We start from the raw sequence: 27135 nt of genomic DNA, 5'->3' as shown, positions 1-27135 counted from the left end.
GTGTCACCTGACACACACACACAGAGCATGTGCCACCTGACACACACACAATATGTGCCACCTGACACACACACACAATATGTGCCACCTGACACACACAGCATGTGCCACCTGACACACACACACAGCATGTGCCACCTGACACACACACAATATGTGCCACCTGACACACACACAGTATGTGCCACCTGACACACACACAGCATGTGCCACCTGACACACACACAATATGTGACACCTGACACACACACACAATATGTGCCACCTGACACACACACAATATGTGCCACCTGACACACACACAGCATGTGCCACCTGACACACACACAATATGTGACACCTGACACACACACACAATATGTGCCACCTGACACACACACAATATGTGCCACCTGACACACACACACAATATGTGCCACCTGACACACACACAATATGTGCCACCTGACACACACACAGCATGTGCCACCTGACACACACACACACAGCATGTGCCACCTGACACACACACACAGCATGTGCCACCTGACACACACACAATATGTGCCACCTGACACACACACACAGCATATGCCACCTGACACACACACAATATGTGCCACCTGACACACACACACACACAATATGTGCCACCTGACACACACACAATATGTGCCACCTGACACACACACAGCATGTGCCACCTGACACACACACACACAACATGTGCCACCTGACACACACACAATATGTGCCACCTGACACACACAGCATGTGCCACCTGACACACAGAGATCATGTGTCACCTGACACACACACAGCATGTGCCACCTGACACACACACACAACATGTGCCACCTGACACACACACAATATGTGCCACCTGACACACACACAACATGTGCCACCTGACACACACACAACATGTGGCACCTGACACACACACAACATGTGCTGCCTGACACACAGAGATCATGTGCCACCTGACACACACACAGTGCATGTGCCACCTGACACACACACACAGCATGTGCCACCTGACACAGAGAGAGCATGTGACACCTGGCACAGAGAACCTCTACCTCCACCAGCGTAATATATTTCCGGCCCACGACGGTGGTATATGATTGTCATTTGCATATATATTTGTGTTTGAATCTTGCAGAGATTTTTTGTGCCTCTCCTGAGTTGCTTATGACACTGTGGCAGGGCAGCTGAAGGTGTTCCTTCATCAGCACCTGACACTGTGGCAGGGCAGCTGAAGGTGTTCTTTCATCAGCACCTGACACTGTGGCAGGGCAGCTGAAGGTGTTCCTTCATCAGCACCTGACACTGTGGCAGGGCAGCTGAAGGTGTTCCTTCATCAGCACCTGACACTGTGGCAGGGCAGCTGAAGGTGTTCTTTCATCAGCACCTGACACTGTGGCAGGGCAACTGAAGGTGTTCCTTCATCAGCACCTGACACTGTGGCAGGGCAGCTGAAGGTGTTCCTTCATCAGCACCAGACACTGTGGCAGGGCAGCTGAAGGTGTTCTTTCATCAGCACCTGACACTGTGGCAGGGCAGCTGAAGGTGTTCCTTCATCAGCACCTGACACTGTGGCAGGGCAGCTGAAGGTGTTCCTTCATCAGCACCTGACACTGTGGCAGGGCAGCTGAAGGTGTTCCTTCATCAGCACCTGACACTGTGGCAGGGCAGCTGAAGGTGTTCCTTCATCAGCACCTGACACTGTGGCAGGGCAGCTGAAGGTGTTCCTTCATCAGCACCTGACACTGTGGCAGGGCAGCTGAAGGTGTTCCTTCATCAGCACCTGACACTGTGGCAGGGCAGCTGAAGGTGTTCCTTCATCAGCACCTGACACTGTGGCAGGGCAGCTGAAGGTGTTCCTTCATCAGCACCTGACACTGTGGCAGGGCAGCTGAAGGTGTTCCTTCATCAGCACCTGACACTGTGGCAGGGCAGCTGAAGGTGTTCCTTCATCAGCACCTGACACTGTGGCAGGGCAGCTGAAGGTGTTCCTTCATCAGCACCTGACACTGGCCGGTGTCAAGTCTGGGTTGACGAACAAGTTTGGTCAGCTGAGGAAACTAGGAACATTGCAGTTGTCAATATTGAATTCAATTTTAATATTTTTGTATTTTTTAGCCTTGTGTTGCATAGTGATGATGTGCAGGCGAGGAGTCACACTAACGTGGCTGGAGTATGTTGACCAGACCACACACTAGTAGGCGAAGGGACGACCACGTTTCGGTCCGTCCTGGACCATTCTTAAGTCGATTGTGCCTTCAAGTTTCCCTACCTTCTCTACCCTTCCTCCCTACCTTCTCTACCTTCCCTCCCTACCCTCTCTACCTTCTCTACCTTCCCTCCCTTCCCTCTCTACCCTCCCTCCCTACCTTCTCTACCCTCCCTCCCTACCATCTCTACCTTCCCTCCCTACCTTCTCTACCTTCCCTCCCTACCCTCTCTACCTTCTCTACCTTCCCTCCCTTCCCTCTCTACCCTCCCTCCCTACCTTCTCTACCCTCCCTCCCTACCTTCTCTACCTTCCCTCCCTACCTTCTCTACCTTCCCTCCCTACCCTCTCTACCTTCTCTACCTTCCCTCCCTTCCCTCTCTACCCTCCCTCCCTACCTTCTCTACCCTCCCTCCCTACCATCTCTACCTTCCCTCCCTACCCTCTCTACCTTCTCTACCTTCCCTCCCTTCCCTCTCTACCTTCCCTCCCTACCGTCTCTACCCTCCCTCCCTACCTTCTCTACCTTCCCTCCCTACCCTCTCTACCTTCCCTCTCTACCATCTCTTCCTTCCCTCCCTACCCTCTCTACCTTCTCTACCTTCCCTCCCTTCCCTCTCTACCTTCCCTCCCTACCGTCTCTACCCTCCCTCCCTACCTTCTCTACCTTCCCTCCCTACCCTCTCTACCTTCCCTCCCTTCCCTCTCTACCTTCCCTCCCTACCCTCTCAACCTTCCCTCCCTACCCTCTCTACCTTCCCTCTCTACCTTCACTACCTTCCCTCCCTACCCTCTCTACCTTCTCTACCTTCCCTCCCTTCCCTCTCTACCTTCCCTCCCTACCCTCTCTACCTTCTCTACCTTCCCTCCCTACCCTCTCAACCTTCCCTCTCTACCTTCACTACCTTCCCTCCCTACCCTCTCTACCTTCTCTACCTTCCCTCCCTTCCCTCTCTACCTTCCCTCCCTACCCTCTCTACCTTCTCTACCTTCCCTCCCTACCCTCTCTACCTTCCCTCCCTTCCCTCTCTACCTTCCCTCCCTACCCTCTCTACCTTCTCTACCTTCCCTCCCTACCCTCTCTACCTTCCCTCCCTACCCTCTCTACCTTCTCTACCTTCCCTCCCTACCCTCTCTACCTTCCCTCCCTTCCCTCTCTACCTTCCCTCTCTACCTTCTCTACCTTCCCTCCCTTCCCTCTCTACCTTCCCTCCCTACCCTCTCTACCTTCTCTGCCTTCCCTCCCTACCCTCTCTACCTTCTCTGCCTTCCCTCCCTACCCTCTTTACCTTCTCTATCTTCCATCCCTTCCCTCTCTACCTTCCCTCTCTACCCTCTCTACCTTCTCTTCTCTACCTTCCCTCCCTACCCTCTCTACCTTCTCTACCTTCTCTACCTTCCCTCCCTACCCTCTCTACCTTCCCTCCCTACCCTCTCTACCTTCCCTCCCTACCCTCTCTACCTTCCCTCCCTACCCTCTCTACCTTCCCTCCCTACCCTCTCTACCTTCCCTCCCTACCCTCTCTACCTACCTTCTCTACCTTCCCCCCCTACCCTCTCTACCTTCTCTACCTTCCCTCCCTTCCCTCCCTACCTTCCCCCCCTACCCTCTCTACCTTCTCTACCTTCCCTCCCTACCCTCTCTACCTTCCCTCTCTACCTTCTCTACCTTCCCTCCCTACCCTCTCTACCTTCCCTCTCTACCTTCTCTACCTTCCCTCCCTACCCTCTCTACCTTCCCCCCCTACCCTCTCTACCTTCTCTACCTTCCCTCCCTTCCCTCCCTACCTTCCCCCCCTACCCTCTCTACCTTCTCTACCTTCCCTCCCTACCCTCTCTACCTACCCTCTCTACCTTCTCTACCTTCCCTCCCTACCCTCTCTACCTTCCCTCCCTACCCTCTCTACCTTCCCCCCCTACCCTCTCTACCTACCCTCCCTACCCTCCCTACCTTCCCCCCCTACCCTCTCTACCTACCCTCCCTACCCTCCCTACCTTCCCCCCCTACCCTCTCTACCTTCCCTCCCTACCCTCTCTACCTTCCCTCTCTACCTTCTCTACCTTCCCTCTCTACCTTCTCTACCTTCCCTCCCTACCCTCTCTACCTTCCCTCCCTACCCTCTCTACCTACCCTCCCTACCCTCTCTACCTTCCCCCCCTACCCTCTCTACCTTCCCTCTCTACCCTCTCTACCGACCCTCCCTACCCTCCCTACCTTCCCCCCCTACCCTTTCTACCTTCCCTCCCTCCCCTCTCTACCTTCTCTACCTTCCCTCCCTACCCTCTCTACCTTCCCTCTCTACCCTCTCTACCTTCCCTCCCTACCCTCTCTACCTACCCTCCCTACCCTCCCTACCTTCCCCCCCTACCCTCTCTACATTCCCTCTCTACCCTCTCTACCGACCCTCCCTACCCTCCCTACCTTCCCCCCCTACCCTTTCTACCTTCCCTCCCTCCCCTCTCTACCTTCTCTACCTTCCCTCCCTACCCTCTCTACCTTCCCTCCCTACCCTCTCTACCTTCCCCCCCTACCCTCTCTACCTACCCTCCCTACCCTCCCTACCTTCCCCCCCTACCCTCTCTACCTACCCTCCCTACCCTCCCTACCTTCCCCCCCTACCCTCTCTACCTACCCTCCCTACCCTCCCTACCTTCCCCCCCTACCCTCTCTACCTTCCCTCCCTACCCTCTCTACCTACCCTCCCTACCCTCCCTACCTTCCCCCCCTACCCTCTCTACCTTCCCTCCCTACCCTCTCTACCTTCCCTCTCTACCTTCTCTACCTTCCCTCCCTACCCTCTCTACCTACCCTCCCTACCCTCCCTACCTTCCCCCCCTACCCTTTCTACCTTCCCCCCCTACCCTCTCTACCTACTCTCCCTACCCTCTCTACCTTCCCCCCCTACCCTCCCTACCCTCTCTACCTTCCCCCCCTACCCTCTCTACCGACCCTCCCTACCCTCCCTACCTTCCCCCCCTACCCTTTCTACCTTCCCTCCCTCCCCTCTCTACCTTCTCTACCTTCCCTCCCTACCCTCTCTACCTTCCCTCTCTACCTTCTCTACCTTCCCTCCCTACCCTTTCTACCTTCCCTCCCTCCCCTCTCTACCTTCTCTACCTTCCCTCTCTACCTTCTCTACCTTCCCTCCCTACCCTCTCTACCTTCCCTCCCTACCCTCTCTACCTTCCCTCCCTACCCTTTCTACCTTCCCCCCCTACCCTCTCTACCTTCTCTACCTTCCCTCCCTACCCTCTCTACCTTCCCTCTCTACCTTCTCTACCTTCCCTCCCTACCCTCTCTACCTTCCCTCCCTACCCTCTCTACCTTCCCTCCCTACCCTTTCTACCTTCCCCCCCTACCCTCTCTACCTTCTCTACCTTCCCTCCCTACCCTCTCTACCTTCCCTCTCTACCTTCTCTACCTTCCCTCCCTACCCTCTCTACCTTCCCTCCCTACCCTCTCTACCTTCCCCCCCTACCCTCCCTACCCTCTCTACCTTCCTTCCCTACCCTCCCTACCTTCCCTCCCTACCCTCTCTACCTTCCCTCCCTACCCTCTCTACCTTCTCTACCTTCCCTCCCTACCCTCTCTACCTTCCCTCTCTACCTTCTCTACCTTCCCTCCCTACCCTTTCTACCTTCCCCCCCTACCCTCTCTACCTTCTCTACCTTCCCTCCCTACCCTCTCTACCGACCCTCCCTACCCTCCCTACCTTCCCCCCCTACCCTTTCTACCTTCCCTCCCTCCCCTCTCTACCTTCTCTACCTTCCCCCCCTACCCTCTCTACCGACCCTCCCTACCCTCCCTACCTTCCCCCCCTACCCTTTCTACCTTCCCTCCCTCCCCTCTCTACCTTCTCTACCTTCCCTCCCTACCCTCTCTACCTTCCCTCTCTACCTTCTCTACCTTCCCTCCCTACCCTTTCTACCTTCCCCCCCTACCCTCTCTACCTTCTCTACCTTCCCTCCCTACCCTTTCTACCTTCCCTCCCTACCCTCTCTACCTTCCCTCCCTACCCTCTCTACCTACCCTCCCTACCCTCTCTACCTTCCCTCCCTACCCTCTCTACCTACCCTCCCTACCCTCTCTACCTTCCCCCCCTCCCCTCTCTACCTACCCTCCCTACCCTCCCTACCTTCCCCCCCTACCCTCCCTACCCTCCCTACCTTCCCCCCTACCCTCTCTACCTTCCCTCTCTACCTTCTCTACCTTCCCTCCCTACCCTCTCTACCTACCCTCCCTACCCTCTCTACCTTCCCTCCCTACCCTCTCTACCTACCCTCCCTACCCTCTCTACCTTCCCTCCCTACCCTCTCTACCTTCTCTACCTTCCCTCCCTACCCTCTCTACCTTCCCTCTCTACCTTCTCTACCTTCCCCCCCTACCCTCTCTACCTTCTCTACCTTCCCTCCCTACCCTCTCTACCTTCCCTCTCTACCTTCTCTACCTTCCCTCCCTACCCTCTCTACCTACCCTCCCTACCCTCTCTACCTACCCTCCCTACCCTCCCTACCTTCCCCCCTACCCTCTCTACCGACCCTCCCTACCCTCCCTACCTTCCCCCCCTCCCCTCTCTACCTACCCTCCCTACCCTCCCTACCTTCCCCCCCTACCCTCCCTACCCTCCCTACCTTCCCCCCCTACCCTCTCTACCTACCCTCCCTACCCTCCCTACCTTCCCCCCCTACCCTCCCTACCCTCTCTACCTTCTCTACCTTCCCTCCCTACCCTCTCTACCTTCCCTCTCTACCTTCTCTACCTTCCCCCCCTACCCTCTCTACCTTCTCTACCTTCCCTCCCTACCCTCTCTACCTTCCCTCCCTACCCTCTCTACCTTCCCCCCCTCCCCTCTCTACCTACCCTCCCTACCCTCCCTACCTTCCCCCCCTACCCTCCCTACCCTCCCTACCTTCCCCCCCTACCCTCTCTACCTACCCTCCCTACCCTCCCTACCTTCCCCCCCTACCCTCCCTACCCTCCCTACCTTCCCCCCCTACCCTCTCTACCGACCCTCCCTACCCTCCCTACCTTCCCTCCCTACCCTCTCTACCTACCCTCCCTACCCTCCCTACCTTCCCCCCCTACCCTCTCTACCGACCCTCCCTACCCTCCCTACCTTCCCCCCCTCCCCTCTCTACCTACCCTCCCTACCCTCCCTACCTTCCCCCCCCTCCCCTCTCTACCTACCCTCCCTACCCTCCCTACCTTCCCCCCCTACCCTCCCTACCCTCCCTACCTTCCCCCCCTACCCTCTCTACCGACCCTCCCTACCCTCCCTACCTTCCCTCCCTACCCTCTCTACCTACCCTCCCTACCCTCCCTACCTTCCCCCCCTACCCTCTCTACCGACCCTCCCTACCCTCCCTACCTTCCCTCCCTACCCTCTCTACCTACCCTCCCTACCCTCCCTACCTTCCCTCCCTACCCTCTCTACCTACCCTCCCTACCCTCCCTACCTTCCCTCCCTACCCTCTCTACCTACCCTCCCTACCCTCCCTACCTTCCCCCCCTACCCTCTCTACCGACCCTCCCTACCCTCCCTACCTTCCCTCCCTACCCTCTCTACCTACCCTCCCTACCCTCCCTACCTTCCCTCCCTACCCTCTCTACCTACCCTCCCTACCTTCCCTCCCTACCCTCTCTACCTACCCTCCCTACCCTCCCTACCTTCCCCCCCTACCCTCTCTACCGACCCTCCCTACCCTCCCTACCTTCCCTCCCTACCCTCTCTACCTACCCTCCCTACCCTCCCTACCTTCCCCCCCTACCCTCTCTACCGACCCTCCCTACCCTCCCTACCTTCCCTCCCTACCCTCTCTACCTACCCTCCCTACCCTCCCTACCTTCCCCCCCTACCCTCTCTACCGACCCTCCCTACCCTCCCTACCTTCCCTCCCTACCCTCTCTACCGACCCTCCCTACCCTCCCTACCTTCCCTCCCTACCCTCTCTACCTACCCTCCCTACCCTCCCTACCTTCCCTCCCTACCCTCTCTACCGACCCTCCCTACCCTCCCTACCTTCCCCCCCTACCCTCTCTACCGACCCTCCCTACCCTCCCTACCTTCCCTCCCTACCCTCTCTACCTACCCTCCCTACCCTCTCTACCTTCCCTCCCTACCCTCTCTACCTACCCTCCCTACCCTCCCTACCTTCCCTCCCTACCCTCTCTACCTACCCTCCCTACCCTCTCTACCTTCCCTCCCTACCCTCTCTACCTTCCCTCCCTACCCTCTCTACCTTCCCTCCCTACCCTCTCTACCTTCCCCCCCTCCCCTCTCTACCTACCCTCCCTACCCTCCCTACCTTCCCCCCCTACCCTCCCTACCCTCTCTACCTTCCCTCCCTCCCTTCTCTACCTTCCATTACCACATTGTGTTGAGGTGGAAGAACTTAGCTTCATGAAAGCTTAATGGTTCAAGTTCATCTCTACAGTGATCCAGCCGCGAGCCCTGTTACCTAGGGCCTAAAGCAGTGGTGTTACCTAGGGCCTAAAGCAGTGGTGTTACCTAGGGCCTAAACCAGTGGTGTTACCTAGGGCCTAAACCAGTGGTGTTACCTAGGGCCTAAACCAGTGGTGTTACCTAGGGCCTAAAGCAGTGGTGTTACCTAGGGCCTAAACCAGTGGTGTTACCTAGGGCCTAAACCAGTGGTGTTACCTAGGGCCTAAAGCAGTGGTGTTACCTAGGGCCTAAACCAGTGGTGTTACCTAGGGCCTAAAGCAGTGGTGTTACCTAGGGCCTAAACCAGTGGTGTTACCTAGGGCCTAAACCAGTGGTGTTACCTAGGGCCTAAACCAGTGGTGTTACCTAGGGCCTAAAGCAGTGGTGTTACCTAGGGCCTAAACCAGTGGTGTTACCTAGGGCCTAAAGCAGTGGTGTTACCTAGGGCCTAAACCAGTGGTGTTACCTAGGGCCTAAACCAGTGGTGTTACCTAGGGCCTAAACCAGTGGTGTTACCTAGGGCCTAAAGCAGTGGTGTTACCTAGGGCCTAAAGCAGTGGTGTTACCTAGGGCCTAATCCAGTGGTGTTACCTAGGGCCTAAAGCAGTGGTGTTACCTAGGGCCTAAAGCAGTGGTGTTACCTAGGGCCTAAACCAGTGGTGTTACCTAGGGCCTAAACCAGTGGTGTTACCTAGGGCCTAAACCAGTGGTGTTACCTAGGGCCTAAACCAGTGGTGTTACCTAGGGCCTAAACCAGTGGTGTTACCTAGGGCCTAAAGCAGTGGTGTTACCTAGGGCCTAAAGCAGTGGTGTTACCTAGGGCCTAAAGCAGTGGTGTTACCTAGGTCCTAAAGCAGTGGTGTTACCTAGGGCCTAAAGCAGTGGTGTTACCAGGGCCTAAAGCAAGGGTGTTACCAGGGCCTAAACCAGTGGTGTTACCTAGGGCCTAAAGCAGTGGTGTTACCAGGGCCTAAACCAGTGGTGTTACCTAGGGCCTAAACCAGTGGTGTTACCAGGGCCTAAACCAGTGGTGTTACCTAGGGCCTAAAGCAGTGGTGTTACCAGGGCCTAAACCAGTGGTGTTACCTAGGGCCTAAAGCAGTGGTGTTACCTAGGGCCTAAAGCAGTGGTGTTACCTAGGGCCTAAACCAGTGGTGTTACCAGGGCCTAAACCAGTGGTGTTACCTAGGGCCTAAAGCAGTGGTGTTACCAGGGCCTAAACCAGTGGTGTTACCTAGGGCCTAAACCAGTGGTGTTACCTAGGGCCTAAAGCAGTGGTGTTACCAGGGCCTAAAGCAGTGGTGTTACCTAGGGCCTAAACCAGTGGTGTTACCTAGGGCCTAAACCAGTGGTGTTACCTAGGGCCTAAAGCAGTGGTGTTACCAGGGCCTAAACCAGTGGTGTTATCTAGGGCCTAAAGCAGTGGTGTTACCAGGGCCTAAATCAGTGGTGTTACCTAGGGCCTAAAGCAGTGGTGTTACCTAGGGCCTAAAGCAGTGGTGTTACCTAGGGCCTAAACCAGTGGTGTTACCTAGGGCGTAAACCAGTGGTGTTACCTAGGGCCTAAAGCAGTGGTGTTACCTAGGGCCTAAAGCAGTGGTGTTACCTAGGGCCTAAAGCAGTGGTGTTACCTAGGGCCTAAAGCAGTGGTGTTACCTAGGGCCTAAAGCAGTGGTGTTACCTAGGGCCTAAACCAGTGGTGTTACCAGGGCCTAAAGCAGTGGTGTTACCTAGGGCCTAAAGCAAGGGTGTTACCTAGGGCCTAAAGCAGTGGTGTTACCTAGGGCCTAAAGCAAGGGTGTTACCTAGGGCCTAAAGCAGTGGTGTTACCTAGGGCCTAAAGCAGTGGTGTTACCTAGGGCCTAAAGCAAGGGTGTTACCTAGGGCCTAAAGCAGTGGTGTTACCTAGGGCCTAAAGCAGTGGTGTTACCTAGGGCCTAAAGCAGTGGTGTTACCAGGGCCTAAACCAGTGGTGTTACCTAGGGCCTAAAGCAAGGGTGTTACCTAGGGCCTAAAGCAGTGGTGTTACCTAGGGCCTAAACCAGTGGTGTTACCTAGGGCCTAAACCAGTGGTGTTACCTAGGGCCTAAAGCAAGGGTGTTACCTAGGGCCTAAACCAGTGGTGTTACCTAGGGCCTAAAGCAAGGGTGTTACCAGGGCCTAAACCAGTGGTGTTACCTAGGGCCTAAAGCAGTGGTGTTACCAGGGCCTAAACCAGTGGTGTTACCTAGGGCCTAAAGCAAGGGTGTTACCAGGGCCTAAACCAGTGGTGTTACCTAGGGCCTAAAGCAAGGGTGTTACCAGGGCTGACAGACTGACAGAACCCAATGTGTAATAGTCAACAAAATAAAATCCAGCCCATCAACCGTGAAGAGCTCAGTCCCCCAGGGTACTGTGCTTGCTCCAGTACTTTTTCTCATCCTCATATCGGACATAGACCAGAACACAACCTATAGCACTGTATCATCCTTTGCAGATGACACTAAGATTTTCATGAGAGTTGGCAACATAGAGGACACGGCAAACCTCCAATCAGATGTAGATCAGGTCTTTCTATGGGCTACAGAAAATAATATGGTATTCAACGAGGATAAGTTTCAGCTCATGCGCTACGGAAAAATTGAAAATATAAAAACAGAAACCACGTACAAAACGCAGGCAAATCATAACATAGAACGAAAAGGCAATGTAAAGGACCTGGGTGTACTCATGTCGGAAGACCTTACCTTTAAAGAACACAATAAAGTAGCCGTCACAACTGCAAGAAAAATGACAGGTTGGATAACAAGAACTTTTCACACTAGAGATGCTATACCGATGATGATACTTTTCAAAACGCTTGTGCTATCTAGAGTGGAGTACTGCTGCACAATGACAGCCCCTTTCAAAGCTGGAGAAATTGCTGACCTAGAGAGCGTGCAGAGATCCTTTACTGCTAGAATCCACTCAGTAAAACATCTAAATTACTGGGACCGACTAAAGAGCCTAAATCTGTACTCCCTTGAGCGCAGGCGGGAGAGATACATAATAATTTACACGTGGAAAATAATTGAGGGGCTGGTCCCAAACCTGCACACAGAAATAACACCACATGAGACCAGAAGACATGGCAGGATGTGCAGAATACCCCCGTTGAAAAGCAGAGGTGCAACAGGTACTCTGAGAGAGAACTCTATCAACATCAGAGGCCCGAGACTGTTCAACACGCTTCCACTACACATAAGGGGCATAACTGGCAAACCCCTCACAGTGTTCAAGAGAGAACTGGATAAGCACCTCCAAAGGATACCTGATCAACCAGGCTGTGACTCATACGTCAGGCTGCGAGCAGCCGCGTCTAACAGCCTGGTTGATCAGTCCAGCAACCAGGAGGCCTGGTCGACGACCGGGCCGCGGGGACACTAAGCCCCGGAAGCACCTCAAGGTAGCCTCAAGGTAGGGCCTAAACCAGTGGTGTTACCTAGGGCCTAAAGCAGTGGTGTTACCAGGGCCTAAACCAGTGGTGTTACCTAGGGCCTAAAGCAAGGGTGTTACCAGGGCCTAAACCAGTGGTGTTACCTAGGGCCTAAACCAGTGGTGTTACCTAGGGCCTAAAGCAAGGGTGTTACCTAGGGCCTAAACCAGTGGTGTTACCTAGGGCCTAAAGCAGTGGTGTTACCTAGGGCCTAAAGCAGTGGTGTTACCTAGGGCCTAAACCAGTGGTGTTACCAGGGCCTAAAGCAAGGGTGTTACCAGGGCCTAAACCAGTGGTGTTACCTAGGGCCTAAAGCAAGGGTGTTACCTAGGGCCTAAAGCAGTGGTGTTACCTAGGGCCTAAAGCAGTGGTGTTACCTAGGGCCTAAACCAGTGGTGTTACCTAGGGCCTAAAGCAAGGGTGTTACCTAGGGCCTAAACCAGTGGTGTTACCTAGGGCCTAAACCAGTGGTGTTACCTAGGGCCTAAAGCAAGGGTGTTACCAGGGCCTAAACCAGTGGTGTTACCTAGGGCCTAAAGCAAGGGTGTTACCTAGGGCCTAAAGCAGTGGTGTTACCTAGGGCCTAAAGCAGTGGTGTTACCTAGGGCCTAAACCAGTGGTGTTACCTAGGGCCTAAAGCAAGGGTGTTACCTAGGGCCTAAACCAGTGGTGTTACCTAGGGCCTAAAGCAAGGGTGTTACCAGGGCCTAAAGCAAGGGTGTTACCTAGGGCCTAAAGCAGTGGTGTTACCTAGGGCCTAAAGCAGTGGTGTTACCAGGGCCTAAAGCAGTGGTGTTACCTAGGGCCTAAAGCAGTGGTGTTACCTAGGGCCTAAAGCAAGGGTGTTACCTAGGGCCTAAAGCAAGGGTGTTACCTAGGGCCTAAACCAGTGGTGTTACCTAGGGCCTAAACCAGTGGTGTTACCTAGGGCCTAAAGCAAGGGTGTTACCAGGGCCTAAACCAGTGGTGTTACCTAGGGCCTAAAGCAAGGGTGTTACCTAGGGCCTAAAGCAGTGGTGTTACCTAGGGCCTAAAGCAGTGGTGTTACCTAGGGCCTAAACCAGTGGTGTTACCTAGGGCCTAAAGCAAGGGTGTTACCTAGGGCCTAAACCAGTGGTGTTACCTAGGGCCTAAAGCAAGGGTGTTACCAGGGCCTAAAGCAAGGGTGTTACCTAGGGCCTAAAGCAGTGGTGTTACCTAGGGCCTAAAGCAGTGGTGTTACCAGGGCCTAAAGCAGTGGTGTTACCTAGGGCCTAAAGCAGTGGTGTTACCTAGGGCCTAAAGCAGTGGTGTTACCTAGGGCCTAAAGCAGTGGTGTTACCAGGGCCTAAACCAGTGGTGTTACCTAGGGCCTAAAGCAAGGGTGTTACCAGGGCCTAAACCAGTGGTGTTACCTAGGGCCTAAAGCAAGGGTGTTACCTAGGGCCTAAAGCAGTGGTGTTACCTAGGGCCTAAAGCAGTGGTGTTACCTAGGGCCTAAACCAGTGGTGTTACCTAGGGCCTAAAGCAAGGGTGTTACCTAGGGCCTAAACCAGTGGTGTTACCAGGGCCTAAAGCAGTGGTGTTACCAGGGCCTAAACCAGTGGTGTTACCTAGGGCGTAAACCAGTGGTGTTACCTAGGGCGTAAACCAGTGGTGTTACCTAGGGCCTAAAGCAAGGGTGTTACCAGGGCCTAAAGCAAGGGTGTTACCTAGGGCCTAAAGCAAGGGTGTTACCTAGGGCCTAAAGCAAGGGTGTTACCTAGGGCCTAAAGCAGTGGTGTTACCAGGGCCTAAACCAGTGGTGTTACCAGGGCCTAAAGCAAGGGTGTTACCAGGGCCTAAAGCAGTGGTGTTACCTAGGGCCTAAAGCAAGGGTGTTACCTAGGGCCTAAACCAGTGGTGTTACCTAGGGCGTAAAGCAAGGGTGTTACCTAGGGCCTAAAGCAAGGGTGTTACCTAGGGCCTAAAGCAGTGGTGTTACCTAGGGCCTAAAGCAAGGGTGTTACCTAGGGCCTAAACCAGTGGTGTTACCTAGGGCCTCACACGTCTCTGGAGATCTATATACTTCGTGAGGGCCCTGCGCCTCGCTGAGCCCAAACAGTAACGAGGCTTTGTGGGTAAAGAAACATTATTGCTTCTCGTGGTGGAAAGGTTCAGTCTTCCAGGTGTGGAGGACGTGTCGAGGACCAGGTGTATAGGAGGCAGGTGTGTGGAGGGTGGAGTGACAACCAGGTGTTTTTGAGTGACAGTTGAAGAACGCGTGGTGACTGACAGGTGTGAATGGCAGTGTGGGAAGTGTGTGTTCAGGAGACAGATGTTGAAGGCGTGGTGAGGGCCAGGTCTATGGGAGACAGGTGTGTATGGCAGGATGATAGCCAGGTGTGTGGGAGACAGGTGTATACGGCGGGTTGGAGGCCAGGTGTGTGGGAGACAGGTGTATACGGCGGGTTGGAGGCCAGGTGTGTGGGAGACAGGTGTATACGGTGGGTTGGAGGCCAGGTGTGTGGGAGACAGGTGTGTATGGCGGGGTTATGGCCAGGTGTGTATGCCGGGGGTGATGGCCAGGTGTGTGGCAGACAGGTGTGTTCGGCGGGGTGGAGGCCGGGTGTATGGGAGACAGGTGTGTACGACGGGGTGCAGGACAGGTGTGTGGGAGACAGGTGTGAACGGCGGGGTGGAGGCCGGGTGTATGGGAGACAGGTGTGTACGACGGGGTGCAGGACAGGTGTGTGGGAGACAGGTTAACATGGGATGAAAACAAAGTGAAATAAAAGAGTGAAAAAGACAGGTGTGGAGCGATGGATGAGTGACAGGTGTAGGCCAAGAGTAACGGGTCATGCTTGAAGGAGACAGGTGTATGCGTGAGTGAGGAACAGGTGTAGAGGATGTGGTCAGATATGATACTGTAGACAGGTGTATGGTACTGTAGGACAGGTGTATGGTACAGTAGGACAGGTGTATGGTACTGTAGATAGGTGTATGGTACTGTAGACAGGTGTATGGTACTGTAGGACAGGTGTATGGTACTTTAGGACAGGTGTATGGTACTGTAGACAGGTGTATGGTACTATAGACAGGTGTATGGTACTGTAGAACAGGTGTATGGTACTGTAGAACAGGTGTATGGTACTGTAGGACAGGTGTATGATTCTGTAGACTGGTGTATGGTACTGTAGGACAGGTGTGTGGTACTGCAAGTAGGTGTATGATACTGTAGACAGGTGTATGGTACTGTAGACAGGTGCATGATACTGTAGAACAGGTGTATGGTACTGTAGGACAGGTGTATGGTACTGTAGGACAGGTGTGTGGTACTGCAAATAGGTGTATGATACTGTAGACAGGTGTATGGTACTGTAGACAGGTGCATGATACTGTAGAACAGGTGTATGGTACTGTAGAGAGGTGTATGGTACTGTAGGACAGGTGTATGGTACTGAAGGACAGGTGTATGATACTGTAGAACAGGTGTATGGTAATGTATGACAGGTGTACGATACTGTAGGACAGGTGTATGGTACTGTAGGACAGGTGTATGGTACTGTAGGACAGGTGTATGATTCTGTAGACAGGTGTATGGTACTGTAGGACAGGTGTGTGGTACTGCAAATAGGTGTATGATACTGTAGACAGGTGTATGGTACTGTAGACAGGTGCATGATACTGTAGAACAGGTGTATGGTACTGTAGGACAGGTGTATGGTACTGTAGAACAGGTGTATGATACTGTAGGACAGGTGTATGGTACTGTAGGACAGGTGTATGATACCTGTAGGACACGTGTATGGTACTGTAGACAGGTATGTGTTACTGTAGACAGGTGTATGATACTGTAGAACAGGTGTATGGTACTGTAGACAGGTGTATGGTACTGTAGAACAGGTGTAGGGTACTGTAGACAGGTGTATGGTACTGAAGGACAGGTGTATGGTACTGAAGGACAGGTGTATGGTATTGTAGGACAGGTGTATGGTACTTTAGGACATGTGTATGGTACTGAAGGACAGGTGTATGGTACAGTAGGACAGGTGTATGGTACTGAAGGACAGGTGTATGGTACTGAAGGACAGGTGTATGGTACAGTAGGACAGGTGTATGGTACTGAAGGACAGGTGTATGGTACTGAAGGACAGGTGTATGGTACAGTAGGACAGGTGTATGGTACTGAAGGACAGGTGTATGGTACTGAAGGACATGTGTATGGTACTGAAGGACAGGTGTATGGTACTGTAGAACAGGTGTAGGGTACTGTAGACAGGTGTATGGTACTGAAGGACAGGTGTATGGTACAGTAGGACAGGTGTATGGTACTGAAGGACAGGTGTATGGTACTCACCTCTGCGGCTTCAGCATCCGGCTGCACACCTGTGGTCGCTGTGGCCTGCCTTCTCTCCCCTCTCAGTGTCTCTCCCCTCAGTGTCTCTCACTCTCCCTCGCTAAGCAAGAACTAAACATTCCACCACTTAAACATTTCCTTGTATAAGACGGCTAATCACTCAAGAATTATCACGCGCGAAGTATCTGTATGTGGAGTAATTTGGCGGGGTATTGTTCGCTCTTGTGGGATCAGGTCCAAACTGGAACAAAGTGGAGGCGAGATGCGGAGCGCGGGTGATGGACGCGCCCCACGGCGGCACGGAGGTGAGTGAGGCGGCAGGTGGAGCCCAGTGTGGCGGCGGTTGTGGCGGGGGGGCGGGCCCCCTGGCGGTGGTTGTCGCGGGGGGGGCGGGCCCCCTGGCGGCGGTTGTGGCGGGGCGCGGGCCCCCTGGCGGCGTCGACGGCCTGGGGCTGGCGGGGCTGGAAAACCATCACCACTGTGGGAAGGGCAGCAGTACCACCCTCCTACTCCCCCGCCCCGCCTACACACAACACTCCCGCCAACTGCCCCACCACTGACAATCATTGCTTTAATCTTTGGCCAACATTCTTGTTGTGGGTAGTAACCTGCACCAGCCGATGGTGATTACCACTATACTTCCCCATCACAGTCATACAGGCGTACATAACATTCTCTCCGGCGTATTTTGGTACAACAAGTTGTTCACTTGAGACAGTTAAGCAAGTCCCAGCTGTGTCTGGGTACAAGTGACAGGATGAACAACCCAGCGGGTTTTCTTCCTATTGGGGAGTGTTGTACATGCTGCTATGGTGGTGTGTCCACTCACAAGATGAGTGGCGCTGCCCAATACTGTCACTATGGCGGTGTCCACTCACAGGATGAGTGGCGCTGCCCAATACTGTCACTATGGCGGTGTGTCCACTCACAGGATGAGTGGCGCTGCCCAATACTGTCACTATGGCGGTGTGTCCACTCACAAGATGAGTGGCGCTGCCCAATACTGTCACTATGGCGGTGTGTCCACTCACAGGATGAGTGGCGCTGCCCAATACTGTCACTATGGTGGTGTGTCCACTCACAGGATGAGTGGCGCTGCCCAATACTGTCACTATGGTGGTGTGTCCACTCACAGGATGAGTGGCGCTGCCCAATACTGTCACTATAGTGGTGTGTCCACTCACAGGATGAGTGACGCTGCCCAGTACTGTCACTATGGCGGTGTGTCCACTCACAGGATGAGTGGCGCTGCCCAATACTGCCACTATGGCGGTGTGTCCACTCACAGGATGAGTGGCGCTGCCCAATACTGTCACTATAGTGGTGTGTCCACTCACAGGATGAGTGACGCTGCCCAATACTGTCACTATGGCGGTGTGTCCACTCACAGGATGAGTGGCGCTGCCCAATATTGTCACTATGGCGGTGTGTCCACTCACAGGATGAGTGGCGCTGCCCAATACTCTCACTATGGCGGTGTGTCCACTCACAAGATGAGTGGCGCTGCCCAGTACTGTCACTACGGTGGTGTGTCCACTCACAGGATGAGTGGCGCTGCCCAATACTGTCACTATGGTGGTGTGTCCACTCACAGAATGAGTGGCGCTGCCCAATACTGTCACTATGGTGGTGTGTCCACTCACAAGATGAGTGGCGCTGCCCAATACTGTCACTATGGCGGTGTGTCCACTCACAGGATGAGTGGCGCTGCCCAGTACTGTCACTATGGCGGTGTGTCCACTCACAGGATGAGTGACGCTGCCCAATACTGTCACTATGGGGGTGTGACCACTCACAGGATGAGTGACGCTGCCCAATACTGTCACTATGGCGGTGTGTCCACTCACAGGATGAGGGGCGCTGCCCAATACTGTCACTATGGCGGTGTGTCCACTCACAGGATGAGTGACGCTGCCCAATACTGTCACAATGGTGGTGTGTCCACTCACAAGATGAGCGCCGGTGTGTCCACTCACAGGATGAGTGGCGCTGCCCAATACTGTCACTATGGCGGTGTGTCCACTCACAGGATGAGTGGCGCTGCCCAATACTGTCACTATGGTGGTGTGTCCACTCACAGGATGAGTGACGCTGCCCAATACTGTCACTATGGTGGTGTGTCCACTCACAGAATGAGTGGCGCTGCCCAATACTGTCACTATGGTGGTGTGTCCACTCACAGGATGAGTGACGCTGCCCAATACTGTCACAATGGTGGTGTGTCCACTCACAAGATGAGCGCCGGTGTGCCCACTCACAAGATGAGTGGCGCTGCCCAATACTGTCACTATGGCGGTGTGTACACTCACAGGATGAGTGGCGCTGCCCAGTACTGTCACTATTGCGGTGTGTCCACTCACAGGATGAGTGGCGCTGCCCAATACTGTCACTATGGTGGTGTGTCCACTCACAGAATGAGTGGCGCTGCCCAATACTGTCACTATGGTGGTGTGTCCACTCACAGGATGAGTGACGCTGCCCAATACTGTCACTATGGTGGTGTGTCCACTCACAGGATGAGTGGCGCTGCCCAATACTGTCACTATGGTGGTGTGTCCACTCACAGGATGAGAGGCGCTGCCCAATATTGTCACTATAGTGGTGTGTCCACTCACAGGATGAGTGGCGGTGCCCAGTACTGTCACTATGGCGGTGTGTCCACTCACAGGATGAGTGGCGCTGCCCAATACTGTCACTATGGCGGTGTGTCCACTCACAGGATGAGTGGCGCTGCCCAATACTGTCACTATAGTGGTGTGTCCACTCGCAGGATGAGTGACGCTGCCCAATACTGTCACTATGGCGGTGTGTCCACTCACAGGATGAGTGGCGCTGCCCAATATTGTCACTATGGCGGTGTGTCCACTCACAGGATGAGTGGCGCTGCCCAATACTCTCACTATGGCGGTGTGTCCACTCACAAGATGAGTGGCGCTGCCCAGTACTGTCACTACGGTGGTGTGTCCACTCACAGGATGAGTGGCGCTGCCCAATACTGTCACTACGGTGGTGTGTCCACTCACAGAATGAGTGGCGCTGCCCAATACTGTCACTATGGTGGTGTGTCCACTCACAAGATGAGTGGCGCTGCCCAATACTGTCACTATGGCGGTGTGTCCACTCACAGGATGAGTGGCGCTGCCCAGTACTGTCACTATGGCGGTGTGTCCACTCACAGGATGAGTGACGCTGCCCAATACTGTCACTATGGCGGTGTGTCCACTCACAGGATGAGTGACGCTGCCCAATACTGTCACTATGGGGGTGTGTCCACTCACAGGATGAGTGACGCTGCCCAATACTGTCACTATGGCGGTGTGTCCACTCACAGGATGAGTGACGCTGCCCAATACTGTCACTATGGGGGTGTGACCACTCACAGGATGAGTGACGCTGCCCAATACTGTCACTATGGCGGTGTGTCCACTCACAGGATGAGGGGCGCTGCCCAATACTGTCACTATGGCGGTGTGTCCACTCACAGGATGAGTGACGCTGCCCAATACTGTCACAATGGTGGTGTGTCCACTCACAAGATGAGCGCCGGTATGTCCACTCACAGGATGAGTGGCGCTGCCCAATACTGTCACTATGGCGGTGTGTCCACTCACAGGATGAGTGGCGCTGCCCAATACTGTCACTATGGCGGTGTGTCCACTCACAGGATGAGTGGTGCTGCCCAATACTGTCACTTTGGCGGTGTGTCCACTCACAGGATGAGTGGCGCTGGCCAATACTGTCACTATGGCGGTGTGTCCACTCACAGGATGAGTGGCGCTGGCCAATGCTGTCACTATGGCGGTGTGTCCACTCACAGGATGAGTGGCGCTGCCCAATACTGTCACTATGGCGGTGTGTCCACTCACAAGATGAGTGGCGCTGCCCAGTACTGTCACTATGGCGGTGTGTCCACTCACAGGATGGGTGGCGCTGCCCAATACTGTCACTATGGCGGTGTGTCCACTCACAGGATGAGTGGCGCTGCCCAATACTGTCACTATGGCGGTGTGTCCACTCACAGGATGAGTGGCGCTGCCCAATACTGTCACTATGGCGGTGTGTCCACTCACAGGATGTGTGGCGCTGCCCAATACTGTCATTATGGCGGTGTGTCCACTCACAAGGTGAGTGGCGCTCGCCAATACTGTCACTATGGCGGTGTGTCCACTCACAGGATGAGTGGCGCTGCCCAATACTGTCACTATGGCGGTGTGTCCACTCACAGGATGAGTGGCGCTGCCCAATACTGTCACTATGGCGGTGTGTCCACTCACAGGATGAGTGGCGCTGCCCAATACTGTCACTATGGTGGTGTGTCCACTCACAGGATGAGTGGCGCTGCCCAATACTGTCATTATGGCGGTGTGTCCACTCACAAGGTGAGTGGCGCTCGCCAATACTGTCACTATGGCGGTGTGTCCACTCACAGGATGAGTGGCGCTGCCCAATACTGTCACTATGGCGGTGTGTCCACTCACAGGATGAGTGGCGCTGGCCAATACTGTCACTATGGCGGTGTGTCCACTCACAGGATGAGTGGCGCTGGCCAATACTGTCACTATGGTGGTGTCCACTCACAGGATGAGTGACGCTGCCCAATACTGTCACTATGGCGGTGTGTCCACTCACAGGATGAGTGGCGCTGGCCAATACTGTCACTATGGCGGTGTGTCCACTCACAGGATGAGTGGCGGTGCCCAATACTGTCACTATGGCGGTGTGTCCACTCACAGGATGAGTGGCGCTGCCCAATACTGTCACTATGGCGGTGTGTCCACTCACAGGATGAGTGGCGCTGCCCAATACTGTTACTATGGTGGTGTGTCCACTCACAAGGTGAGTGGCGCTCGCCAATACTGTCACTATGGCGGTGTGTCCACTCACAGGATGAGTGGCGCTGCCCAATACTGTCACTATGGGGGTGTGTCCACTCACAGGATGAGTGGCGCTGCCCAATACTGTCACTATGGCGGTGTGTCCACTCATAGGATGAGTGGCGCTGCCCAATACTGTCACTATGGCGGTGTGTCCACTCACAGGATGAGTGGCGCTGGCCAATACTGTCACTATGGTGGTGTGTCCACTCACAGGATGAGTGACGCTGCCCAATACTGTCACTATGGCGGTGTGTCCACTCACAGGATGAGTGGCGCTGCCCAATACTGTCACTATGGCGGTGTGTCCACTCACAGGATGAGTGGCGCTGCCCAATACTGTCACTATGGTGGTGTGTCCACTCACAGGATGAGTGGCGGTGCCCAGTACTGTCACTATGGCGGTGTGTCCACTCACAGGATAAGTGACGCTGCCCAATACTGTCACTATGGCGGTGTGTCCACTCACAGGATGAGTGGCGCTGCCCAATACTGTCACTATGGCGGTGTGTCCACTCACAGGATGAGTGGCGCTGCCCAATACTGTCACTATGGTGGTGTGTCCACTCACAGGATGAGTGACGCTGCCCAATACTGTCACTATGGCGGTGTGTCCACTCACAGGATGAGTGACGCTGCCCAATACTGTCACAATGGCAGTGTGTCCACTCACAGGATGAGTGACGCTGCCCAATAAACTCGTCCCTCGGGGCAAAATTTAATACAAAAAATCAGAACCCGTGTCACCTTCGCCGTCCTCTGAGACTGCGGCCTCATACCACATCCTCCACCATTAAAGACAGACTCAACAACCAACCACAAATAAGGAATGACCATCAAGGAGGAGGTCATTCCTTGTGACCTCATCATCCTCCATATGACCCTGTTCCTACCCCGCCATCATGCTCCTGTCCCCCCTCCACCATGCTTCTTCCCCTGGAGAAGACTGGCTAAAGAGAAAGAAGCGAAGACTTCCCATACTGGGTGAGACACAGGGATAAGCAGGAAATAGATCAAGGTCCCGTGTGTCCGTGGTAGTGTTGGCCCCGTTAAGGTCCCGTGTGTCCGTGGTAGTGTTGGCCCCGTTAAGGTCCCGTGTGTCCGTGGTAGTGTTGGCCCCGTTAAGGTCCCGTGTGTCCGTGGTAGTGTTGGCCCCGTTAAGGTCCCGTGTGTCCGTGGTAGTGTTGGCCCCGTTAAGGTCCCGTGTGTCCGTGGTAGTGTTGGCCCCGTTAAGGTCCCGTGTGTCCGTGGTAGTGTTGGCCCCGTTAAGGTCCCGTGTGTCCGTGGTAGTGTTGGCCCCGTTAAGGTCCCGTGTGTCCGTGGTAGTGTTAGCCCCGTTATGGTCCCGTGTGTCCGTGGTAGTGTTAGCCCCGTTAAGGTCCCGTGTGTCCGTGGTAGTGTTGGCCCCGTTAAGGTCCCGTGTGTCCGTGGTAGTGTTGGCCCCGTTAAGGACCCGTGTGTCCGTGGTAGTGTTGGCCCCGTTAAGGTCCCGTGTGTCCGTGGTAGTGTTAGCCCCGTTAAGGTCCCGTGTGTCCGTGGTAGTGTTAGCCCCGTTAAGGTCCCGTGTGTCCGTGGTAGTGTTGGCCCCGTTAAGGTCCCGTGTGTCCGTGGTAGTGTTAGCCCCGTTAAGGTCCCGTGTGTCCGTGGTAGTGATGGCCCCGTTAAGGTCCCGTGTGTCCGTGGTAGTGTTAGCCCCGTTAAGGTCCCGTGTGTCCGTGGTAGTGATGGCCCCGTTAAGGTCCCGTGTGTCCGTGGTAGTGATGGCCCCGTTAAGGTCCCGTGTGTCCGTGGTAGTGTTAGCCCCGTTAAGGTCCCGTGTGTCCGTGGTAGTGTTAGCCCCGTTAAGGTCCCGTGTGTCCGTGGTAGTGATGGCCCCGTTAAGGTCCCGTGTGTCCGTGGTAGTGATGGCCCCGTTAAGGTCCCGTGTGTCCGTGGTAGTGTTAGCCCCGTTAAGGTCCCGTGTGTCCGTGGTAGTGATGGCCCCGTTAAGGTCCCGTGTGTCCGTGGTAGTGTTAGCCCCGTTAAGGTCCTGTGTGTCCGTGGTAGTGTTGGCCCCGTTAAGGTCCCGTGTGTCCGTGGTAGTGTTAGCCCCGTTAAGGTCCCGTGTGTCCGTGGTAGTGTTAGCCCCGTTAAGGTCCCGTGTGTCCGTGGTAGTGTTAGCCCCGTTAAGGTCCCGTGTGTCCGTGGTAGTGTTGGCCCCGTTAAGGTCCCGTGTGTCCGTGGTAGTGTTAGCCCCGTTAAGGTCCCGTGTGTCCGTGGTAGTGTTGGCCCCGTTAAGGTCCCGTGTGTCCGTGGTAGTGTTGGCCCCGTTAAGGTCCCGTGTGTCCGTGGTAGTGTTGGCCCCGTTAAGGTCCCGTGTGTCCGTGGTAGTGTTGGCCCCGTTAAGGACCCGTGTGTCCGTGGTAGTGTGAGCCCCGTTAAGGTCCCGTGTGTCCGTGGTAGTGTTGGCCCCGTTAAGGTCCCGTGTGTCCGTGGTAGTGTGAGCCCCGTTAAGGTCCCGTGTGTCCGTGGTAGTGATGGCCCCGTTAAGGTCCCGTGTGTCCGTGGTAGTGTTGGCCCCGTTATGGTCCCGTGTGTCCGTGGTACTGTGAGCCCCGTTAAGGTCCCGTGTGTCCGTGGTAGTGTTAGCCCCGTTAAGGTCCCGTGTGTCCGTGGTAGTGTTAGCCCCGTTAAGGTCCCGTGTGTCCGTGGTAGTGTTAGCCCCGTTAAGGTCCCGGGTGTCCGTGGTAGTGTTAGCCCCGTTAAGGTCCCGGGTGTCCGTGGTAGTGTTAGCCCCGTTAAGGTCCCGTGTGTCCGTGGTAGTGTTAGCCCCGTTAAGTTCCCGTGTGTCCGTGGTAGTGTTAGCCCCGTTAAGGTCCCGTGTGTCCGTGGTAGTGTTAGCCCCGTTAAGGTCCCGTGTGTCCTTGGTAGTGTTAGCCCCGTTAAGGTCCCGGGTGTCCGTGGTAGTGTGAGCCCCGTTAAGGTCCCGGGTGTCCGTGGTAGTGTTGGGTCTACTTTAGGGCTGATGATCAGTACCTCGAGGGAAGCAGCAGTAGTCACGCACCCCGGTAATGATAGTACTTCTACCACCTATTTGGTCTAACGTTCAAGAGTGGACTGTTGTTACCAATAAAGTGATCCCAACCACTTGGGCTGGACGGTAGAGCGATGGTCTCGCTTCATGCAGGTCGGCGTTCAATCCCCGACCGTCCAAGTGTTTGGGCGTCATTATCTCCCCCCGTCCCATCCCAAATCTTTATCCTGACTCCTTCCAAGTGCTATATGATCTAATGGCTTGGCGCTTTCTCCTGATAGTTTCCTTCCCTTCCTAATATAGATCAAGTTCGAACTAAGGAATTACCTCAAAGTTCATACTGGAACAATTTAAAAGTAACTGAAGAACCTTGTAATATAACCAAGCCTTGTCTACCTTGTGCACGCAAGCCTGGGCGGAGTATACTCCATGTTAGGCCTGTGTCGTGCACGAGTGTGTGCTCTACTAGGCCCAGGGATGTTCATGTTTGACTTGGACTTTTCTTGGACGCTCTCTACAAATTTAATAGTGCAAAATGTGAATGTTGTTGGCTTCAACAGTCCATTTTTCGACGGTGTGACCAAATAGTGTTTATAAGTACTATCATTTAAGGAGGATGGGTTCCGCCTGTGGGTGGGGAGTGTGGGAGTGGGCTGCGTCCGTGTCACACACCTACACTTCTCTATCCCAGTAACTTCATCCGGACCGCTCGCCAAATCCCCTTCACTTCCACCACCCCCACCACCCATCCCTCCACCCCCCCTCAACCCCCACCACCCCTCCCTCCACCCCCCCCATACCCCCAACCGTTCCCATACATAGAACATACATAGGAGATGTTTTCCGCATACAGAATCAATGCTCTTAACACTAATTGTCAAACTGGTATAGCTTTTCCCTTATTCATATGTTCAGGTTGTGCGTGTTGGTATACATGCGTGTACTCACCTAGTTGTACTCACCTAGTTGTGTTTGCGGGGGTTGAGCTCTGGCTCTTTGGTCCCGCCTCTCAACCGTCAATCAACAGGTGTACAGATTCCTGAGCCTATCGGGCTCTGTCATATCTACACTTGAAACTGTGTATGGAGTGAGCCTCCACCACCTTTGGAAATGTGGTGGAGGCAACACGCACACGCGTGTGTGCGTGTTGGTATACATGCGTGTGTGCGTGTTGGTATACATGCTTGTGTGCGTGTTGGTATACATGCGTGTGTGCGTGTTGGTATACATGCGTGTGTGCGTGTTGGTATACATGCGTGTGTGCGTGTTGGTATACATGCGTGTGTGCGTGTTGGTATACATGCTTGTGTGCGTGTTGGTATACATGCGTGTGTGCGTGTTGATATACATGCGTGTGTGCGTGTTGGTATACATGCGTGTGTGCGTGTTGGTATACATGCGTGTGTGCGTGTTGGTATACATGCGTGTGTGCGTGTTGGTATACATGCGTGTGTGCGTGTTGGTATACATGCGTGTGTGCGTGTTGGTATACATGCGTGTGTGCGTGTTGGTATACATGCGTGTGTGCGTGTTGGTATACATGCGTGTGTGCGTGTTGGTATACATGCGTGTGTGCGTGTTGGTATACATGCGTGTGTGCGTGTTGGTATACATGCGTGTGTGCGTGTTGGTATACATGCGTGTGTGCGTGTTGGTATACATGCGTGTGTGCGTGTTGGTATACATGCGTGTGTGCGTGTTGGTATACATGCGTGTGTGCGTGTTGGTATACATGCGTGTGTGCGTGTTGGTATACATGCGTGTGTGCGTGTTGGTATACATGCGTGTGTGCGTGTTGGTATACATGCGTGTGTGCGTGTTGGTATACATGCGTGCGTACGGTTGTTCTCGCGTATAGTCTTCAATATATGAGGACAAGTGCCCTCGCTCGGCTGCGTTTCTGGGGTTGAATAATGTATATCCTCCGTATGTTTACATTTATATGAGACAATATCCATAATATCTCTCTTTTTTATCTTATTCCGCTTTTTACCTATAAAATGTTCCTTGGTACGTCCCTCTGGCTCATTACAGTGTTCACCTGTCATTTGTGACCCCTCGTCTTGCCCCAAGCCCATATCAGTCGGCTTGGGTTGGTAATAATATTTAATATCTAACTATATAATATATAATATCTAACTATAAAATACCTAATATCTTGTCTAATATCTACTATAACTCTCTATTGACGTAGTTCAGTATTATTTGCCCTCTAATTTATTCTACTTAATCACTGAGCTTACCCTAAAGAAGTTCTTCCTGGTATACATGTGATTCATCTTGCTGTCTAACTTCCATTTTATGGACGTTAGCTTCCTCCATGGAAGCTAACGCCCACCAACCAAGCTTCCAGAATGGTGGGAGCTGCGGTGCCGGAGTTGATGCTGGAGGCGCCGGCGGAGGTAGTGAAAGGTTATGCTTTTTTGAATTCAGCCTCTTTCAAAATTATTTCTTGTCTGCAGGGGCAGCGGTAGGAAATCGCAGAGTGATCGCCTTTGCAGAGTAGGCAGCATCGAGTTTGTGGCTTGCAGATGGAGTGGTGGTGATCCTTGGCGCAGATGCTGCACTTCTGGATGGGATGCTGACACTTGGTGGGGTGAGAGAACTCGTAGCACTTGAAGCACTCTTGTACCTCGTAGATGCGTTTATTCTTCACTCGGTAGGACGGGATCTTGATGCCAAAGCAGTTGATTCCTTGTGTGGTGGCTTGGTTACTTGCGGCTAATAAGGTGAATGTTATTTTCAAAGTTGGACGTTATCCGTCGACCCCACCGAGAAGTGCCCCAGAAAATACCCTCAAGTCCAGGTTTTCATCCTC

The 27135-nt window shown here is 54.2% G+C and overlaps 2 protein-coding genes across 3 annotated transcripts in view; both read right to left on the bottom strand.

The window, feature by feature from the left end:
- LOC123770245 (acetylcholinesterase) overlaps window positions 1-16735 on the bottom strand; it is a 488614-nt gene extending 471879 nt beyond the window's left edge. For both annotated transcript variants that reach the window (XM_069339942.1, XM_069339943.1), the window contains exon 1: window positions 16431-16735. The gene's annotated coding sequence lies outside the window, so the exon portion shown is untranslated. The remainder of the gene's footprint in view (window positions 1-16430) is intronic.
- Window positions 16736-22193: 5458 nt separating this feature from the next.
- LOC138373424 (uncharacterized) lies at window positions 22194-26596 on the bottom strand. Its single transcript, XM_069339628.1, has 2 exons — window positions 26561-26596; window positions 22194-24206 (listed from the first exon to the last, which is right to left on the bottom strand). Exons 1-2 carry the CDS (start codon window positions 26594-26596, stop codon window positions 22194-22196), a joined length of 2049 nt encoding a protein of 682 aa, XP_069195729.1.
- Between the last annotated feature and the right edge of the window lie 539 nt (window positions 26597-27135).

This window comes from Procambarus clarkii, chromosome 42 (assembly GCF_040958095.1).
Source record: "Procambarus clarkii isolate CNS0578487 chromosome 42, FALCON_Pclarkii_2.0, whole genome shotgun sequence".
Lineage (NCBI taxonomy): Eukaryota > Metazoa > Arthropoda > Malacostraca > Decapoda > Cambaridae > Procambarus > Procambarus clarkii.
Note: the sequence above shows the minus strand (reverse complement) of the source record. Positions and strands in the feature narration are given on the sequence as shown.